General features: G+C 32.9%; 1 protein-coding gene across 1 annotated transcript; it reads right to left on the reverse strand.

Moving 5' to 3' along the window:
• Nucleotides 1-6,729: 6,729 nt before the first annotated feature.
• On the reverse strand, nt 6,730-8,271 carry LOC116134154. Its single transcript, XM_031419839.1, has 3 exons — nt 8,186-8,271; nt 7,513-8,025; nt 6,730-7,377 (listed from the first exon to the last, which is right to left on the reverse strand). Exons 1-3 carry the CDS (start codon nt 8,225-8,227, stop codon nt 6,730-6,732), a joined length of 1,203 nt encoding a protein of 400 aa, XP_031275699.1. The 5' UTR covers nt 8,228-8,271.
• Nucleotides 8,272-20,145: the final 11,874 nt, after the last annotated feature.

Genomic DNA, 20,145 nt, shown 5'->3' on the forward strand with positions numbered 1-20,145 from the left:
GACCATTGAAGAAGAAAGAAAACATATTTAAATGATCAAAGCCATCAATGACCAAGATTGTTAAGTTTTGAAAGCACGGAAATGCTGCTGCCAGTTGGCTCTGCCATATCCACTCAGTGATGATTGAGGATAATGGTAAGTTATCCATGGTAGGAAACACAACCTGCAGATATTATGATGTTTGTGAATAACATATCTATGATACCTAAATTTATTTACACTATGTAAATTTCTTTAATAAAACTCTAAAAAACTTACATTTTCACTGAAAAGGGATGGGAGATGGAGGCTGAAGTCCTTCAAAAGTATATTCTGACAGTCTTTTATGATGATGGTGTTTCAAGGGAGGACATTCCAAAATATTACTTCCTGAATAGAAGCTTGTCAAATTTGGTAAAGACTCAAGACTAATGACTTCAATAGAGGATTTAATTTATCAATGCCCGCATCCTTTTCCCCTTTTTTGTAATGATTTCTTCAACCAAAGCACAACTTTTATTTCTATCTGTTCGAGTTGCACGAGGCTTGAGACTAAAGATGCAGTAAATATATATCTCAAGTTGTTGCAATTATCAACTTTCAATGATTTCAGATTTCTGAAGCCCAAAATTTCATGATGACTTCTCTTTGCTGTACGTCCATCAACATAATCTAGGTGCTCTTCCACATCAAAAACTTCTTTCAGCGAATCACAATTTTTTACCTCTATCTTTTCCACATTTTTGAAGTAGTTAACACATTGGATGGAATAATAGTTGCACTATCAGAAAGCCCATCTGCACTAATGACTTCAAATTGCAGAATAAATCAATTGGAACTTTGCCATTCCATATGTTTTCTTTTAGAGAGAAATTCACAGAGCTTCAGATGTTCAAATTACGAAAACCAACCTGCAAAACCAAAAACATTACGTTAGTTAAAACTGCACAATGAGAATTATGATTAATTTGAAATATTAAAAATACTATTTTATGCTTAAGTATAAGAATTCATATTATTATCGACGAAATTTTAATATCAAAGGCTGACAAGGATGTAATAACTCCTAATTAACAAGTTTTAAATTCCTGTAACAAAATTATCTTCAGCAAACTACTCAAATAAAAGCATTAATGTGGGTGGTTTTATGTATTTTAAGACACATTTAAGGTCATAAGAAAAATTGAGATTATGTCAAATATATATAACCTCTAATACAATTTTTTTTTTTTTTAAGTCTTCAATTTGTGGCCCTAATATTAAGACCAGCCAACACTTAGGCATGAAATACAGTGGAACCATTTGAAATTTATGTACTAGTACTTACATTGACAAAGCAAACATGAAACTATCCATAGTGTATATATAGGCAAAACACAGGTTAAACAGAAAAAAAAAAAAATATATATTCTCAGGAGATACTTTTATTAACAAAACAAAAAAAAAATTATTCCAGTTTCACAAAATAGTTTCTAAAACAAATTCAGTGAAAAATATAGAACAACTATGTTGCTTAGCCAATATTGCTTATGCCATGTGTAGATTGATGAGAGATTTTTCAAAACACATCAAGATACGGGAATCCGGAACTAAACATTTCTTAATTGAAATAGTTGTGAAAGGACAATGGATTCTTGCAAGAGAGTAGTTTTGAGAATTTGTATCAATTTATGATTCTTGTGGTCATGCGTTTGGCACTGCAGCAATTTTCTCACATATTCTTTAATTATACAAAGAATAGTAGTAATATGAATGTTGCAAAAGAAAAAAAAAAAGAAATGTGAATGAGTAAGTACCATATTCGTAAAAATCGATGGATAGTGGAATTAAGGTCATCATTCACAAATATCTTCATCGATCTTCTTTGTTAGTTGCACTTTGTTTAATTTTGGTGTGCTTAAATCTCCTTGAGAAAAGATCTCCAAATTGGGCATTGACTCACAATTACTTGTTCTAAGCATGGGAATTCGAAAGCATAATTGGCTGAGCTGAAGTTGTGATGCTTGTTAAACAATGAAGCTCAAGAATTTTCATTGGCTGAAAACAATCTCCTCTTCCGTTGTCTCTGCCTCAGTCGCTATTACCTCTGTCACTAATTGCATCTGTTATTGATTTGTGAGATGGACGAGAGTTCTTACTATTGAGCATGCTAATATATTTGCCAATCCATTACAACAGTGGACTCCAAATTCTTTTAAGTTTTGAAGGAAATTGTGGAGGATGATATTAAAATGTCAAATGATGACATCTCCATATTTTCAAAGTTTGAAGATTTTGAAGAACTGTGTCCATTTGGGAATCTTGTTTCCATATATAACCTTCATAGGGATAGTTCTTGGAAAGTACTATCATACAGAAAGTGTCTTCAAGCTTGGAAAAACAACCTACAAAAACATCTCGAGGTAAGCTTCCAAAATATATTGGAAATAAAAATTTACGATCATTAAATTCAACAAAAAGATTTTTTCCTAAAAACCATTGAACAAAAGTATATCGGAATTAAACAATATGTTATTTTCAACTGCATAACAATCCAATTTCTAATAACGTGATGATGATAATAACATAGATATTATAAAGATAATAAAATTAAAGATGTAAAAAGAGTTTCAGATATAGCAACCTTTTTGCTGAAAAAAGGGTGCAATTGGGTCAGATTGGTGCTTCATATCAGCGAAAATAATGTCTCAATGTTTGGACATTGGCTACTGCAATAGCTTTCAAGGCAGGACATTCCAAAATATTAATTCCTAAACAGAAGCTTGTCAAATTAGGCAATGACTCAAGAACAATGGAGTTAGTTGGGGGATTCTAATTTCCTCCATGTGTGTTCCTTTTCTTCTTCTTCATGATGATTTCTTTATCAACGCACAAATTTTAACTGCTATCTTTTGGAGTTGAGCAAGGCCTGAGATGATAGATGCAGTAAATATACATCTCAAGTTGCAGCAATTGTAAACTTTAAGCGATTTCATGTTGTTGAAGTCCAAAGCTTCTTGATTAGTTTTCTTCAACTATGTCCATCAGCATTTTGTTGTGTATCCATATCAAACACTTTTTTTAGCGAACCACAACTTCTACTTCTAGTGTTTCCAGGTTTTTAAAGGCGCTAACACACTTGTGGAATTGCAGATAACGTACCCAAAAACACGTCCAAAACTAGTGACTTTAAATTGCAGAATAAGCCAATAGGAACTTGAGCATTCCCAACTTTTTCTTCTAATGTGGGGAATTCAGAGAGTTTCAAATGTTCATTTGCGAAATCCAAGCTACAAAACACAAAATTTTTGCTTAAAAAGTGTTAGAAGAGGCTAAAGTGTTAAAGAAGGAAAAAAAAGGTTTTAAGCTTAACAATATGAATTCTATCAATCCTGAAATTTTAGAAAGAAAATAATTATTTTAAAATTTTAATTCTGTCTAAATTTAGAATTTATTAATGTTTTATCTTCATTTTATAAAAAAAGAATCTCTTAATCTTACTACAAAATCAATTCCTTAATTTGTCAAATACTTTTTGGTAAATTTATCATCCGTCTTTTCCTTCAGTTCTACATTTCTTTCCTCTATTGTTTTAAGTTCTTAAATTAAAAAAAAAAAAAAAAAATTATTTCTCTTATTTTTCTTAATGCAATTTGTTCATATCAATACTAACTTTTAATGCATGTTTAAAAATTACAAAAGTGATATTTTCTGGCAATTTTGCCGAACAAGAACAAACAGCATGATTTGGTTCTCAATTTTAATTTCTCCCTTGGTTAGGCTTTATACATTCTACACTAAAATTGATGAACCAAAAATTTATGTACATGTTTAGTATAAATTGTTCTAATAAACTTTAATACCCAATTTTGCATTATAACATTTGGACCTTATCAAGTAAGACCCAAGGTAATGTTAAACTACTGCTTTTCTTTATCTAAAAGCTTAGCTAATGGAGCTAAGGCAAAAATTATATATATAGGGAGAGAGAGAGAGAGAGATTAATGGCAATGTTGCAAAACAAATAAAAAGAATATGTGAATGAGTACGTACCATTTTCGTAAACATTTGATGGATAGTGGAATTAAGGTCATCATTCCACAAATATTCTCATTGATGCTCTTTGTTAGTTGTACTCTGTTTAATTTTGGTGTGCTTAAGCCTCCTGAGAAAAGATCTTAAATTGGGGCATTGACTCACAATTACTTGTTTTAAGCATGGGAATTCGAAATCGAAAATGGCTGAGCAGAAGCTTGTGAGACTCGGGAAACAATGAAGCTCCAAAATTTTCAAACTGGTTGAAAGCAATCTCTTTATCAATGTGTCTACATCATTTGCTATTACCTCTTTCACAACTTACACTCTTATTCGGAGTGATGTAAGATAGACAAGAGTTCTTCCTGCTGAGCATGCTAATATCTTCGCTAATCCATTGCAACCGAATACTTCCAAACTCTTAAGATTTTTGAAAGAAAATACTGAAGATGGCATTAAAATTTCAAAAGATGACATCTCTCTACTTTCAGAGTTTGAAGATTTTGAAGAAATGTGCCCACTTGGTAATCAAGTTCTTGTAGAGTACTATCAGCTAGATAGAATTTTTCCAGGTGGTACAGTTTTTGAAGAACCCCAAACCAAATGCCATTGATTCATTGTCACAGTTAACCAGCCCAAAAAATTTAAGTTTCCTAAAGCTCCTAGCTGGAATACGATCCAGGCAACTGGATGTAATGTTATCGGCATTTAAACCCAACCATTCCAAGTTGGGTATGACCTGAAAATCAATGAACAACAAAAAATATCCATTCACATCTAGTTCACAAGTAAATTTAGTATATAAGGGTGCCAATTTTTAACCATTTAACTTTCCTATAATTATATTATATATACGCTCTAAATAGATATAATTCTGACAACCTGATTATAAAATACTTTAGAATACAAGAATTAATTAATTGACAAAATTTATATCTTACTTTAAAACATGATCAATACATTCAATAAATCCACTCGATTGGTTTGAAGAGAAAAGAAAGTATGTCACAAATAAACCTTAAGATTATGTTGCATTTTTTAGTGGCAATAGGAGAAGTCATACCTTTTCAAATGAAAACAGGGGAGGTTGGCTCTCTCCATCTGAAGCAATACTTTCATCTTTTTACATTTATACACTAGCAACCGTTCTAGCCTGGCCACTCAATTGCATGCAACCCCATGTAAAAATGTTTGAGTTTTGGTAATTATCAAGTTTGAGGAAGGTTAATTCGGGAAACAAAAATCTAGGGGTCCCACTACTTCCCCTTGGCAACAACAATTTCCTCCAACCCACAAGCGATAATCTGAAGCTCGTTAAGTTGCAAAAGACCAGTAGCTATGGAAACTGGAAACAGACTTTTCATATTCCAACATCTTTTACAGTTAATGTTTCTAGATTGTGAAAGGTAAGAAGTCCTTGAGTAGAATTAGAAGGAACAATAGTCATCAATTTTTTACAGAATCGACTCTCACTTCTTTTAGTTTCGAAAAGGAATCTCCATGGAGTTTGTTGTGCCATATCAACTGTAAGTTATCCAAGTGTGAGAGTATCATCTTCTCCAAACTTGGAAAAGAACCTGCAAAAAACATCTCATCATGTAAATTTCTTTTTGGGCATATATATGAGATCAAAATAGAAGACATGAGAAGGATTTTGTCTTCTTTAATAAAAAAATAAAAGAAAATATCTATAAGCAAATTTCTACTACTTAATTACTGATAATAGTGACATTAATAGGTACATAAAAGGTTAAAATTTTGAGGCCAACAGACAAGGAAGAATTCAATAAGAAGAATTAACTTTACCTTTTGTCAAAAAGGGGATTTACATCAATAATATAGCCTCCAAGCTCACTTCCTCAGGTTCTTCTCTTAACATGTCTACACCAGAAAAATCAGAGAAGAACGTCTTCAAATTAGAGCAACTCTCAATGTGAAGTTCATTCAAGGTGGGAAATTCAGCTGAATTTCCGGTGCCAAATCTTGTGAGTTTTGGAAGACACGCAAGTTTTAGGCAAAACAATTTAGGAAAACTCATATCAATTATCTTATCTTGTACTTCTAATCCTTCTGAGCCAATCACTGCTTCCATTGACTGCATTTGCATATCACAAGCTTTTGGAGTTGCATAAAACTTTGACCATGGAGGATGAAAACAGAAATTCAAACCATTACACTCCTCCACAGTTAATATTTTTAAGTATGAAAAGAAGACATCAGTTGAGGTTGACCAAGCATATATCCTCAATTTTAATTGAGGACAGTGAAGTTCTCCAATCTTGGCAAAACAACCTGCAAAAGCAAATTACTCCATAAAAAATTAGAAACTAATACAAAAAACCTTTTATACATGAAAAGAAAATGAAAAAAGAAAAAGAGAAAATATACCTTCATGCCAAAACTTATGAATTGTGGTAGGCATGTGAGTACTAGGGAACGCAATGGAGTGAACTCAAGCTTACTATTCCTTGCGTTTTCAACCACTAAGTCTACACTTTCTTCACCAAAAATCTCCTTTAGGTCTTACAATCAAGACTTCAATTCTTGAAGCTGCGAAAACTTTTATACTGGAGAACGAGAAGAGATGCTCCAACCATCACATTTTCAACTTTCAAAATTCTTAGTTTGCTGAAAGACTCGCATAGAGTTCCCATCACATAAAAAGAAAGAGGATTAAAGCAATTGATTAATACATCAATCGCAATAATATACCAAAGAAGAAATATTTTCAGCAAATCAGAAAGTGCAAGGGAAATGCACGTGATAATTTTGTGAATCAATACATACCCTTTTATTGAAAAATTGTTGTATGGCAGAATTAAGTTCAGGGTTGCCTTCCCCACATTCTTCAACTTCCTCCTCTCCTTCTATCAACTGTAATGTTTGTAGCTTTGGCGTGCTTAAAACTCCAAGACAAAAAGTCTCCATCTTCAAGCATTGTTTGACAATTACTTTTCTCAATGATGGAAATTCAAGACTAATATCTCCACCACAAAAGCTTGTAAGGCTTGGTAAACAATGAATTTCCAAATTATTCAAATAGTTGAAAGCAATTGAATCCTCCACCACTTCACCCTCCAAAGTGGATATAATTTGATCCATCATTTTGCACTCAGATATATTCATACTTGTAAGCCACTTCAGAGTTTTAGCTTTTGAGAGGCTCAGTAAATATCTCAATCCATCACACTTTGATACTTGCAAACTCACCAAATTTTGGAAAGACACCGATGATGACCATGAATTATCTAAACTGCCACATTCTGATAGTTTTAGAGTCTTCAGATTTAGAAAAGCATTGCTAGGTTGAGGATTTCCTCTCCATAGATGCAACAATCTGGGCATTTCACATAACTCAAGCTCTTCCAATCTTGGGAATCCATCCTAGAATATCACAAGAAAGCTGAATTATTATATATGTAGAATAGAGAATTAAAACTTGCATATACTTGAGTGGACGTTTAAGCTGAACTAATTTTTTTTTTCAATGAATATTTAGTTACAATGCCTTCTACATACCTTGTCAACCAAGAATAGTGGTTTTTGATTTGGGGTCTCATTTTGACTCTGCCCATGAGTCTCTCTGATGGTCAGAAATTTTGAAGCTAAAGTCTCCACATTGTTACATCCATTTACCTTCAACTTGTATAAAACCGGCCACTCTGAAATATGTTTTTTTGGGTACAGACTTTTGAGACTTGGAAGCATCTGTAAATTCAACCTTGTTAAGTTGGAGAACACAAATTTATGACCTGCTTCTTCATTGGCAACAATTTCCTCCACCATGCCAGATCTTTTCTCAAGCACTTCAAATATCTCTTCAACTGAATCACAATTTTGCACTTCCAGCATCTCTAGTTCTGGGTGTCTCTCAAGCATGATAGGTGGAAAAACATTTACAAGTTTTTTACAAAACCGTACAAACACACGATTTAAACTGCTGAAACAATCCAAAGAGACCTGATCGTCCCATATTTTTACCAATTCATCAGCATAACTGATTTGCAATCTCTCCAAACAAGGGAGCCTTACCTGAAGAATCCAATTACATTACAATAACAAGGCACCGATATCAATTACTTATAAACATTGACATGAGTATGATGAAAAAAAATGAGAAAATAGATTAAAGAATCTCAGAAAGTATGAACAAAGAAGGGAATAAATGTGAAAGAAAAAAGAGATAAATCACCTTTTTATCAAAAAGAGATTGCATGTGCTTGGAGGTTCTCATTGGAGTTCATCTCTTCAAGTTTCTTGGTTGATGTCATGTCTCCAATAGAAATGGAGACAAATGATTTCATACCGGACAATTGTCAATCCACAATCTGAATAGGAGGACAATTCAACAAAATTTCCAGTGGAGCTGCAGAATGTTGTGAGTTTGGAAGATCTTAAGCTTCAGCTGGTATAATTTAGGAAACAGCATTGTACTTGTCCTCTCTTCATTTCAACTATAATTCCTTCTATCAACTTACAATTGGATATCTCAAGCTCCTTCAAATTGAAAAGACTTTTGACACATGAAGAACAGAAAAATATTTTAAATGATCAAAGCCATCAATGACCAAGATTGTAAGTTTTGAAAGCACGGAAATGGCTGGCCAGTTGGCTCTGCCATACCACTCAGTGAGATTGAGGATAATGTTAAGTCATCCATGGTAGGAAACACAACCTGCAGATATTATGATTGTTTGTGAATAACATTATCTATGATACCTAAATTATTTTACACTATGTAAATTTCTTTAATAAAACTCTAAAAACTTACATTTCACTGAAAAGGGATGGAGATGGAGGCTGAAGTCCTTCAAATGTATATTCTGACAGCTTTTATGATGATGGTTTTCAGGGAGGACATCCAAAATATTACTTCCTGAATAGAAGCTTGTCAAATTTGGTAAAGACTCAAGACTAATGGACTTCAATAGAGGGATTTAATTTATCAATGCCCGCATCCTTTTCCCCTTTTTGTAATGATTTCTTCAACCAAAGCACAACTTTTTATTTCTATCTGTTCGAGTTGCACGAGGCTTGAGACTAAAGATGCAGATATTATATCTCAAGTTGTTGCAATTAAAACTTTCAATGATTTCAGATTTCTGAAGCCCAAAATTTCATGATGACTTCTCTTTGCTGTACGTCCATCAACATAATCTAGTTGCTCTTCCACATCAAAAACTTTTTCAGCGAATACAATTTTACCTCTATCTTTTCCACATTTTTGAAGTAGCTTAACAATGGTGGAATAATAGTTGCACTATCAGAAAGCCCATCTAGCACTAATGACTTCAAATTGCAGAATAAACAATGGAACTTTGCCATTCATATGTTTTCTTTTAGAAAGAGAATTCACAGAGCTTCAGATGTTCAAATTTACGAAAACCAACCTGCAAACCAAAAACATTACGTTAGTTAAAACATGCACAATGAGAATTATGATTTAATTTGAAAATATTAAAAATACTATTTTATGCTTAAGTATAAGATTATATTATATCGACAGAAATTTTAAATCAAAGGCTGACAAGGATGTAATAACTCTAATTAACAAGTTTTAAATTCCTGTAACAAATATCTTCAGAAAACTACTCAAATAAAAGCATTAATGTGGGTGGTTTTTTATGTATTTAGAAACATTTTAAGGTCATAAGAAAAATATTGAGATTATGTCAAAATATATATACCTCTAATACAATTTTTTTTTTTTTTAAGTCTCAATTGTGTGCCCAATTATTAAGACCAGCCAACACTTAGGCATGAATACAGTGGAACCATTTGAAATTTATGTACTAGTCTACTTGACAAAGCCAACATGAAACTATCCAATAGTGTATATATAGGCAACACCCCAAGGTTTTAACAGAAAAAAAAAAAAATATATATATTCTCAGGAGATTACTTTATTAACAAAACAAATAATTTATTCCAGTTCACAAAATAGTTTCTAAAACAAATTCAGTGAAAAATATAGAACAACTATGTTGCTTAGCCAATATTTGCTTATGCCATGTGTAGATTGATGATGAATTTTTCAAAACAATCAGATACGTGGAATCCGGAATTAAACATTTTCTTAATTGAAATAGTTGTGAAAGGACAATGGATTCTTGCAAGAAGAGTAGTTTTGAGAATTTGTATCCAAATTTATGATTCTGTGGTCATGCGTTTGGCACTGCAGCAATTTTCTCACATATTCTTTAATTATACAAAGAATAGTAGTAATATATGTAATGTTGCAAAAGAAAATAAAAAGAATATGTGAATGAGTAAGTACCATATTCGTAAACATCTGATGGATAGTGGAATTAAGGTCATCATTCCAAAATATTCTCATCGATCTTCTTTGTTAGTTGCATTTGTTTAATTTTGGTGTGCTTAAATCTCCTTGAGAAAAGATCTCAAATTGGGGCATTGACTCACAATTACTTGTTTAAGCATGGGAATTCGAAAGCATAATTGGCTGAGCTGAAGCTTGTGATGCTTGTTAACAATGAAGCTCAAGAATTTCAATTGGCTGAAAACAATCTCCCTTTCCGTGTCTCTGCCTCAGTCGCTATTACCTCTGTCACTAACTTGCATCTGTTATTTGATTATTGTGAGATGGACGAGAGTTCTTACTATTGAGCATGCAATATATTTGCCAATCCATTACAACAGTGGACTTCCAAATTCTTAATGTTTTTGAAGGAAATTGTGGAGGATGATATTAAATATGTCAAATGATGACATCTCCATATTTTCAAAGTTTGAAGATTTTGAAGAACTGGTGCCATTTGGGAATTTGTTTCCATAATAACCTTCATTGGGAATAGTTCTTGGAAAGTACTATCATACAGATAAAGTGTCTTCAAGCTTGGAAAAACAACCTACAAAAACATCTCGAGGTAAGCTTTCCAAAATATATTGGAAATAAAAATTTTACGATCATTAAATTCAACAAAAAGATTTTTTCCTAAAAACCATTGAACCAAAGTATATCGGAATTAAACAATATGTTATTTTCAACTATGCATAACAATCCAATTTCAATAAACGTAGATGATGATATAACATAGATAATTATAAAGATAATAAAATTAAAGAGTGAAAAAAGAGTTCAGATATAGCAACCTTTTTGCTGAAAAAGGGTGCAATGTGGTCAGATGGTGCCATATCAGCGAAAATAATTGTCTCAATGTTTGGGGCATTTGGCTACTGCAATAGCTTTCAAGGCAGGACATTCCAAAATATTAATTCTAAACAGAAGCTTGTCAAATTAGGCAATGACTCAAGAACAATGGAGTTTAGTTGGGGGATTCTAATTTCCTCAATGTGTGCTTCCTTTTCTTCTTCTTTCATGATGATTTCTTCTATCAACGCACAATTTAACTGCTATCTTTGGAGTTGAGCAAGGCTGAGATGATAGATGCAGTAAATATACATCTCAAGTTGCAGCAATTGTAAACTTTAAGCGATTTCATGTTGTTGAAGTCCAAAGCTTCTTGATTAGTTTCTTCAACGTATGTCCATCAGCATTTGTTGTGTATCCATACAAACACTTTTTTTAGCGAACCACAACTTCTTACTTCTAGTGTTTCCAGGTTTTTAAAGGCGCTTAACACACTTGCTGGAATTGCAGATAACGTACCAAAAACACGTCCCAAACTAGTGACTTTAAATTGCAGAATAAGCCAATAGGAACTTGAGCATTCCCAACTTTTTCTTCTAATGTGGGAATTCAGAGAGTTTCAAGTTCTAATTTGCGAAATCCAAGCTACAAAACACAAAATTTTTGTTAAAAAGTGTTAGAAGAGGCTAAAGTGTAAAAGAAGGAAAAAAAAAGTAGTTTTAAGCTTAACAATATGAATTCATATCAATCCTGAAATTTTAGAAAGAAAATATTATTTTAAAATTTAATTCTGTCTTAAATTTAGAATTTATTAAATGTTTTATTTCATTTTATAAAAAAGAATCTCTTAATCTTACTACAAAATCAATTCCTTAATTTGTCAAATACTTTTTGGTAAATTTATCATCCACTGTCTTTTCCTTCAGTTCTACATTTCTCTTCCTCTATTGTTTTAAGTTCTTAAATTAAAAAAAAAAAAAAAAAATTATTTCTTATTTTTCTATTAATGCAATTGTTCATATCAATACTAACTTTTAATGCATGTTTAAAAATACAAAAGTGATATTATTCTGGCAATTTTGCAGAACAAGAACAAACAGCATGATTTGGTTTCTCATTTAATTTCTCCATTGGTTAGGCTTTATACATTCTACACTAAAATTGATGAACCAAAAATTATGTACATTGTTTAGTAATAAATTGTTCTAATAAACTTTTAATACCAATTTTGCATTATAACATTTGGACCTTATCAAGTAAGACACAAGGTAATGTTAAACTACTGCTTTATCTTTATCTAAAAAGCTTAAGCTAATTGGTAGCTAAGGGCACAAAATTATATATAGGGAGAGAGAGAGAGAGAGATTAATGGCAATGTTGCAAAACAAAATAAAAAGAATATGGAATGAGTACGTACCATTTTCGTAAACATTTGATGGATAGTGGATTAAGGTCATCATTCCACAATTTCTTCATTGAGTGCTCTTTGTTAGTGTACTCTGTTTAATTTTGGTGTGCTTAAGCCTCCTTGAGAAAAGATCTTCAAATTGGGGCATGACTCCAATTAATTGTTCTAAGCATGGGAATTCGAAATCGAAATGGCTGAGCAGAAGCTTGTGAGACTCGGTAAAAAATGAAGCTCCAAAATTTCAAGCGTTGAAAGCAATCTTTATCAATGTTGTCTACATCATTTGCTATTACCTCTTCACTAACTTACATTCTCTATTCGGAGTGATGTAAGATAGACAAGAGTTCTTCCTGCTGAGATGCTAATATCTTCGCTAATCCATTGCAAACGAATACTTCCAAACTCTTAAGATTTTTGAAAGAAAATACTGAAGTGGCATTAAATATTTCAAAAGATGACATCTCTCTACTTTCAGAGTTTGAAGATTTTGAAGAAATGTGCCCATTGGTAATCAAGTTCTTGTAGAGTACTATCAGCTAGATAGAATTTTCCAGGTGGTACAGTTTTTGAAGAACCCCAAACCAAAATGCCATTGATTCATTGTCACAGTAACCAGCCCAAAAAATTTAAGTTCCTAGAATCCTAGCTGGAATACGATCCAGGCAACTGGATGTAATGTTATCGGCATTTAAACCCAACCATTCCAAGTTGGGTATGACCTGAAAATCAATGAACAAACAAAAATATCCATTCATCATCTAGTTCACAAGTCAAATTTAGTATATAAAGGGTGCCCATTTAACCATTTAACTTTTCCTATTAATTATATTATATATACGCTCTAAATAGATATAATTCTGACAACCTGATTATAAAATACTTTAAGAATACAAGAATTATATTAATTGACAAAATTTATATCTACTTTAAAACATGATCAATACATCAATAATCCACTCGATTGGTTTGAAGAGAAAAAGAAAGTAAATGTCACAAATAAACCTTAATGATTATGTTGCATTTTTAGTGGCAATAGGAGAAGTCCTACCTTTTCAAATGAAAACAGGGGAGGTTGGCTTCTCCATCTGAAGCATATACTTTCATCTTTTTACATTTATACACTAGCAAACGTTCTGCCTTGGCCACTCAATGCATGCAACCCCATGTAAAAATGTTGAGTTTTGGTAAATTATCAAGTTTGAGGAAGGTTAATTCGGGAAACAAAAATCTAGGGGTCCCATCTATCCTCTGGCAACACATTTCCTCCAACCCACAAGCGATAATGAAGCTCGTTAAGTTGCAAAAGACCAGTAGCTATGGAAACTGGAAACAGACTTTCATATTCCAACATCTTTTAACAGTTAATGTTTCTAGATTGTGAAAGGTAAGAAGTCCTTGGTAGAATTAGAAGGAACAATAGTCATCAATTTTTACAGAATTCGACTCTCACTTCTTTTAGTTTCGAAAAGGAATCTCCATGGAGTTTGTTGTGCATATCAACTGTAAGTTATCCAAGTGTGAGAGTATCATCTTTCCAAACTTGGAAAAGCAACCTGCAAAAAACATCTCATCATGTAAATTTCTTTTTGGGCATATATATGAGATCAAAAATTAGAAGACATGAGAAGGATTTTGTCTTTCTTAAATAAAAAAAATAAAGAAAATATCTATAAGCAAATTTCTACTAATTAATTATGATAATAGTGGCATTAATAGGTACAAAAAGGTTAAAATTTTGAGGCCAACAGACAAGGAAGAATTTCAATAAGAAGAATTAACTTTACCTTTTGTCAAAAAGGGGATTTACATCAATATATAGTCCTCCAAGCTCACCCTCAGGTTCTTCTCTTAACATGTCTACACCAGAAAAATCAGAGAAAACGTCTTCAAATTAGAGCAACTCTCAATGTGAAGTTCATTCAAGGTGGGAAATTCAGCTGAATTTCCGGTGCCAAATCTTGTGAGTTTTGGAAGACACGCAAGTTTAGGCAAAACAATTTAGGAAAACTCATATCAATTATCTTATCTTGTACTTCTAATCCTTCTGAGTCCAATATCACTGCTTCCATTGACTTGCATTTGCATATCACAAGCTTTGGAGTGTGCATAAAAATTTGACCATGGAGGATGAAAACAGAAATTTCAAAACATTACACTCCTCCACAGTTAATATTTTTAAGTATTGAAAAGAAGACATCAGTTGAGGTTGACCAAGCCATATATCCTCAATTTTAATTGAGGACAGTGTCAAGTTCTCCAATCTGGCAAAACAACCTGCAAAAGCAAATCTTACTCCATAAATAACTTAGAAACTAATTACAAAAACCTTTTATACATGAAAAGAAATGAAAAAAGAAAAGAGAAAATATACCTTCATGCCAAAACTTATGAATTGTGGTAGGCATTGTAGTACTAGGGAACGCAATGGAGTGAAATCAAGCTTACTATTCCTTGCGTTTTCAACCACTAAGTCTACACTTTCTTCACCAAAAATCTCCTTTAGGTTTTACAATCAATGACTTCAATTTCTTGAAGCTGCGAAAACTTTTTATACTCGGAGAACGAGAAGAGATGCTCCAACCTATCACTTTTTCAACTTTCAAAATTCTTAGTTTGCTGAAAGACTCCGCATAGGTTCCCATCACATAACTTCTCTAATTAATCAAATTATGAAGAAAACAATGACTTAACCTTGGGAAGACAGTTTTGCTAGGAACAACGCAAAAACAATAAGAGCTCATGACCATTTTGTACTTGAAGATGCTTTAATTGTGCAAAACACCCTCATCAAGTTCATCAATAGCTTTTAACACCATTCAATTCTAAATGGATTCTCAGTTTTCTTCAACAAAATTTAACTCGATGGATCAAGGAAATGCTGTTGTGAGCTTGATTTTCAACATTTGGAGGTTTCACCATAAGTAGTATGCCATCTCCAATTCCACTGATCTTATGAGTATTCTGTATCTTATAACTCTCTGAAAACAAGTCTTCTTGATAATCTGGATGCCATGAACATGTATATCTAGAGTGGTTAGGCGAGACAATTGCTCAACTCAAGAAGACTGGCATTGCTTCGTTCTCGATTGTTGATCAATCCTTCAATCTCCCAAGAAGGAAACTATTGCTCATATATAGTTTCTAATCGGGAAAGGCTTGAAATGACATTTGGTGCAATTATTTCAGTTTTGAACAACTGGTCAAATTCGCATCTTCAACCGAGCAATTGTCCAATTTCTCCGGGCAACTTTTCTATATCAGAATTTGCAGGTAAGAATTTCAACTTCTCTAGCTCTCCAACTATTGCTATGTCTTCTAGTAGGCAGGCGTTCAAACATAGTGTTTGAAGGTTTTTCAGGCAGCGGAGTGAAGAAGGTAGTGACAAGGCACAAATTCCAGTCAAATCCAAAACTTGGAGTTCTTTCATCCCTTGGAATAAGAGGTCTGGGATTTCTAGAAAGTGATTTTCCTGAATAGATGAAAAAACTTGAGTTTCGGATATTCCAAACTTTGCGGAAGTCAACACAATATCTCCATAGTGCAAAGATATAGCATTTGAAGTTTTGGGTATTTTTCTTAGCACTGCTTTCAAATCAACAACATTTTTAATATTAAACATAAATTATCTAAGGATGCAATTGATACAACAACGGCATGAGATGTCATGCATTTAACAGTATCATTGGTGATACCATCCAACAACAAAGACGAGAGCTTTGAGAGCCATGGATCAAACTATGTAATCTATTTCTTCCATCTTCCAAGGTATAAACATCTTGCAATAAGCGCAAACCCATACTAATCTTAGTAAGTAGCTAATGTGTATATGACTACCTGTATTAACTAGACCACAAAGAAGTAATAGTGATTTTTCTCACCTCGCAAAAAATTATAGCTCAGTTCTATAATAGAGTACACACTGTAGCATTCCTATAGGTCTAGGATTAGATCTTCTTAATTGGCCCAGGCATCTTTCCAAACTGGAAGACTATTTTTCAATGCCTTTGCAACTGTTTCAATAGCAATAGGCAAACCTGAACATTTTCAACCAAATCTTCTGCTATAGGTCGGAATCCAGCGGTTCAGCGAAATCACTACAACTTCTGAAACAAGTTCCATGCTTCTCTATCAGATAAAAGATCAACAAAGAAGTTCTTTTGAACATCATATGATTACGTAATAAGTCTTGATCTAGATGTAAGCAATATCTTGTATGTTTGTCATCATCTTTTCTGTCTCTCAGTCTTCTTTTTCTGGCCAATTCCCTCGTGAATCTCCATAAGGAATTCCACCACATCCAAATCGACTTTAGCCCATATATCATCTAATTTACTAGAATCCTCTTCTCCCTCTTCAATCTATCACGAATCGAAGAGATCTTCGGATACACTCTGCTCAGGGAATATTAGGCCTAATTGATCAGCAATTTCTTCTTGCATGCTCTTCAAGTCTGGGGTCTGTGTTACTGTAGTCATGACCACTGATCAAATAGCTTATCTTCCTCTGCTTGCCAAGCTACTTTTTTCACCAATGTAGTTTTTCCCACACCAGCCATCCCATACACCCCAACCATGTTAACATTAGCATCCTTCAATGCTTCCATAATTTCCTGCAAAAAGGCATCCTGGAATCAAAGGCCTCATAGCCTCTAGTATAAACGGTTCTGTCCTCTGTATTGGAGGACGGTAGGAAACAATACTGAAGTTCCCCTTCGAGAGATCGGTACACCTGGTAACGCTTTCGCTGCCTTCTTGCCGAGCATGTAACGCTGAATCAAATTAGGACACAACCCTATGAAACAACGATTCTTTGCTTTATCTTCATCACCAGTTATGGGTTTTACAACCCTTCAGTGAACTCATTCACTCTTTCAAGCCATAGCTCTACATCCTGTTCAATTCTTCCCCTCGTCTTAGCTTCATAACTTGATGTTCCACCCTCCTCTCTGATTTCCCAGATCCTCAACTCGATTCTTGAGATCATCGATATAGCTTGGTACTTGAACAAATAAGATATATGAGTCCAATGGTATCAAAAGCTGACTCTGCAATTTGATCAACACCAGAAACTGCAGCGTTACCTAGTTCAGCAGCCATTGCTCTTTTTTTTTTTTTTTTTTTTTTTTTTTTTTTTTTTTTCTGTAACGAAGCAAAACCTAAATCCGAACCCGATTGGCCAAAGACAACAAAATTTAAGGGAGGAAAAAATAGACAACAATCAACTAAGCACTGTTTTAAAAAACACGAATTTTGTCCTGGGCGTCTTCAAAGAAATGAATATTGGAATAACAAGGGGGAAATTAATAAGAAAAAAACAAAAAAAAGATTGAGAAACAACTCGAAAATTGACACAAACAGAACTGAAATTTTTTATTTAATTTTCAATATTACGGAAATAATTGTAAACTCGGATCAATTTTGTTTTCAACACAGTAAATTAAGACGATCTATACATCAATGATCAAACACAAGTTGTTTGGGTGTGTGGATTCTGAAAAAAACTGGATTTATTTTTGAAGAGCTATAAAAGTAAAATATATTCAAGAAAAAGAGCGCTGAACAAAGCAAATAAAATATGCAGAAATAAAAAACTTAAAATTGCTATCAAAATGACAAAGCAGGGGAAAAAAGAAATAACCTTAAGAAAGAAAATGACAACAGGAATACAATGTTGAGGTTCAGAAGCAAAGCAAAGCCGCTGAAGGAAGGGAGGAGCCAAACGCAAAAGCTCTTTGATAGCTGTGAGTGAATGATGGTATGATGAAAATATGAGAAGATGTTGTAGCTTGAACAAAGTTAACTTACATGTAAATCGCAGCCGTCGATTACTTTCATAATACAGTAGTATCATCTGCTCGGCTTGTTTCAGTCAATTCCCAAGTCTTTCATTAAAGTTCCTTTGTTGAAGTGTGGGCCTAGATGTCTGCCTTGTCAGTGTCGTATTTTCGTCCATTGTTTTGGGTGAATAACTCGGGTTTCAATTTTAAGAGAGGACTAGAAAGACATATATACCCTTTAACAGTTAGTTTTTAACATATTATTTTACTAGTTTTTGAAAAAATGTCTTCAGACTTTACTCACTTTAGGGACGAAAATGTAAATGAATCGATTTTATTAAAGGAATAACTAGAAAGTACACTTATGAACTAATTCCATTAATTTAAAAGCTAAAAGAATTTATTTCGGTAAAAATAATTAAGAAATCAACTTTATTGTACTATGACTATGTGTGGTTTGCTTTTGGGAATATTATTATTAGTATTTCGATTAAACAGTAAAATATCATTATTTTTAAAATATTATTCTATATTTTTCAATTTCTTTTAAATTTTTTAAATTTGTTAATTTAACTAAACACCCCTAAATATTTTTTTTTAAAATTGCAAAAACACTCCGGCCACCCTCCGACGGTGGTAGCCGATTATCCGTATTTAATGGGTGGGTTAAAGGTGTTTTTATTAACTCTTAATATTTTATTATAGGGATGTTTAGTAAATAAACAAACATAGGGAATGTTTTTGTTAATTTTCAAATAGTACATCGTAATATCCGCCCAATTTAACTTTTTTCAAAATATTATTCTAAAAACCATCATAATAATGAATCAAACAGAGCCTATAATTTTCGATTATAATACCTAAATAAATTGTCATAAATGTTATTCTTAATTATTATATATTACTCAATTTGAAGAAATAATCCTTTAATGTTAAGCTACCAGAGAATTTAATTATGCAATGCATTTTGAGGAACGTGGAAAGTATAAACTAAAGTCCATTCTATCATAGTAGGTCCCTAGAGTCAATCAACTAATTGTAATAGATTATGATATATCATAATTAAAAATTAATAAAGGCATTAATTATATTATGTAAATCGTATTTTATATATATAATAATATATGTCGTTAGAGTAGTAGAATCATGATGAGAGAATCAAGCGGTTTTAAGTCTTGATTATGAGATCCCTATGAGCACATATGACGGTCATTTTAGAAATGTCTATAGCCTCATTTTGACCTAGGGCACAAATAATACAGTAAGACTATCATAGTGTTCAATGACATTATCGAAAGATAGTGACAGATCTCGTATGTCAAAATTGATTAGTGACAACTTGGTGCAACGCATGAGTGTTTGTTGAATGCAAGTTCATTGGACTGACCCATCAGAGGATTCTATACAAATGGTAAACCCAGTGTTTATGGAACAAATCTTTTTACGGATGGTAGTGCATGTGATCTTAAGACTTGAGATCACCGGAGCGTCGTGTGTACTTAGTGGTATAGTTTGACGCTAGCCTAACTTAGTCCTCTTTAGCGTTATTAGTACTGTGGTGATTGACTACATCATGAAATATATCATGGCTATGGTAGATTGACAAATGATTCATCACTCTTAGTTACGAGAGTAATTATCTCACCACGCAATTTGGTTTTATGGCAATGACCTTAAATTTGTGGCCATAGTGGAATTGAGTTGTCGCTCAAATTCGATTTAATTTCGGTTGTTAGTTTGATAACCAAACATCAAATACATCAAGGATATGATCTGAGGATGACACTATTTTTGTACTTCAGCCTTGATGAGATAACGGGTGATGAAATGATTGAATTGTACGGTAACTATACTGTA

The sequence above is a fragment of the Pistacia vera genome, unplaced genomic scaffold (assembly GCF_008641045.1).
Source record: "Pistacia vera cultivar Batoury unplaced genomic scaffold, PisVer_v2 Contig283, whole genome shotgun sequence".
Lineage (NCBI taxonomy): Eukaryota > Viridiplantae > Streptophyta > Magnoliopsida > Sapindales > Anacardiaceae > Pistacia > Pistacia vera.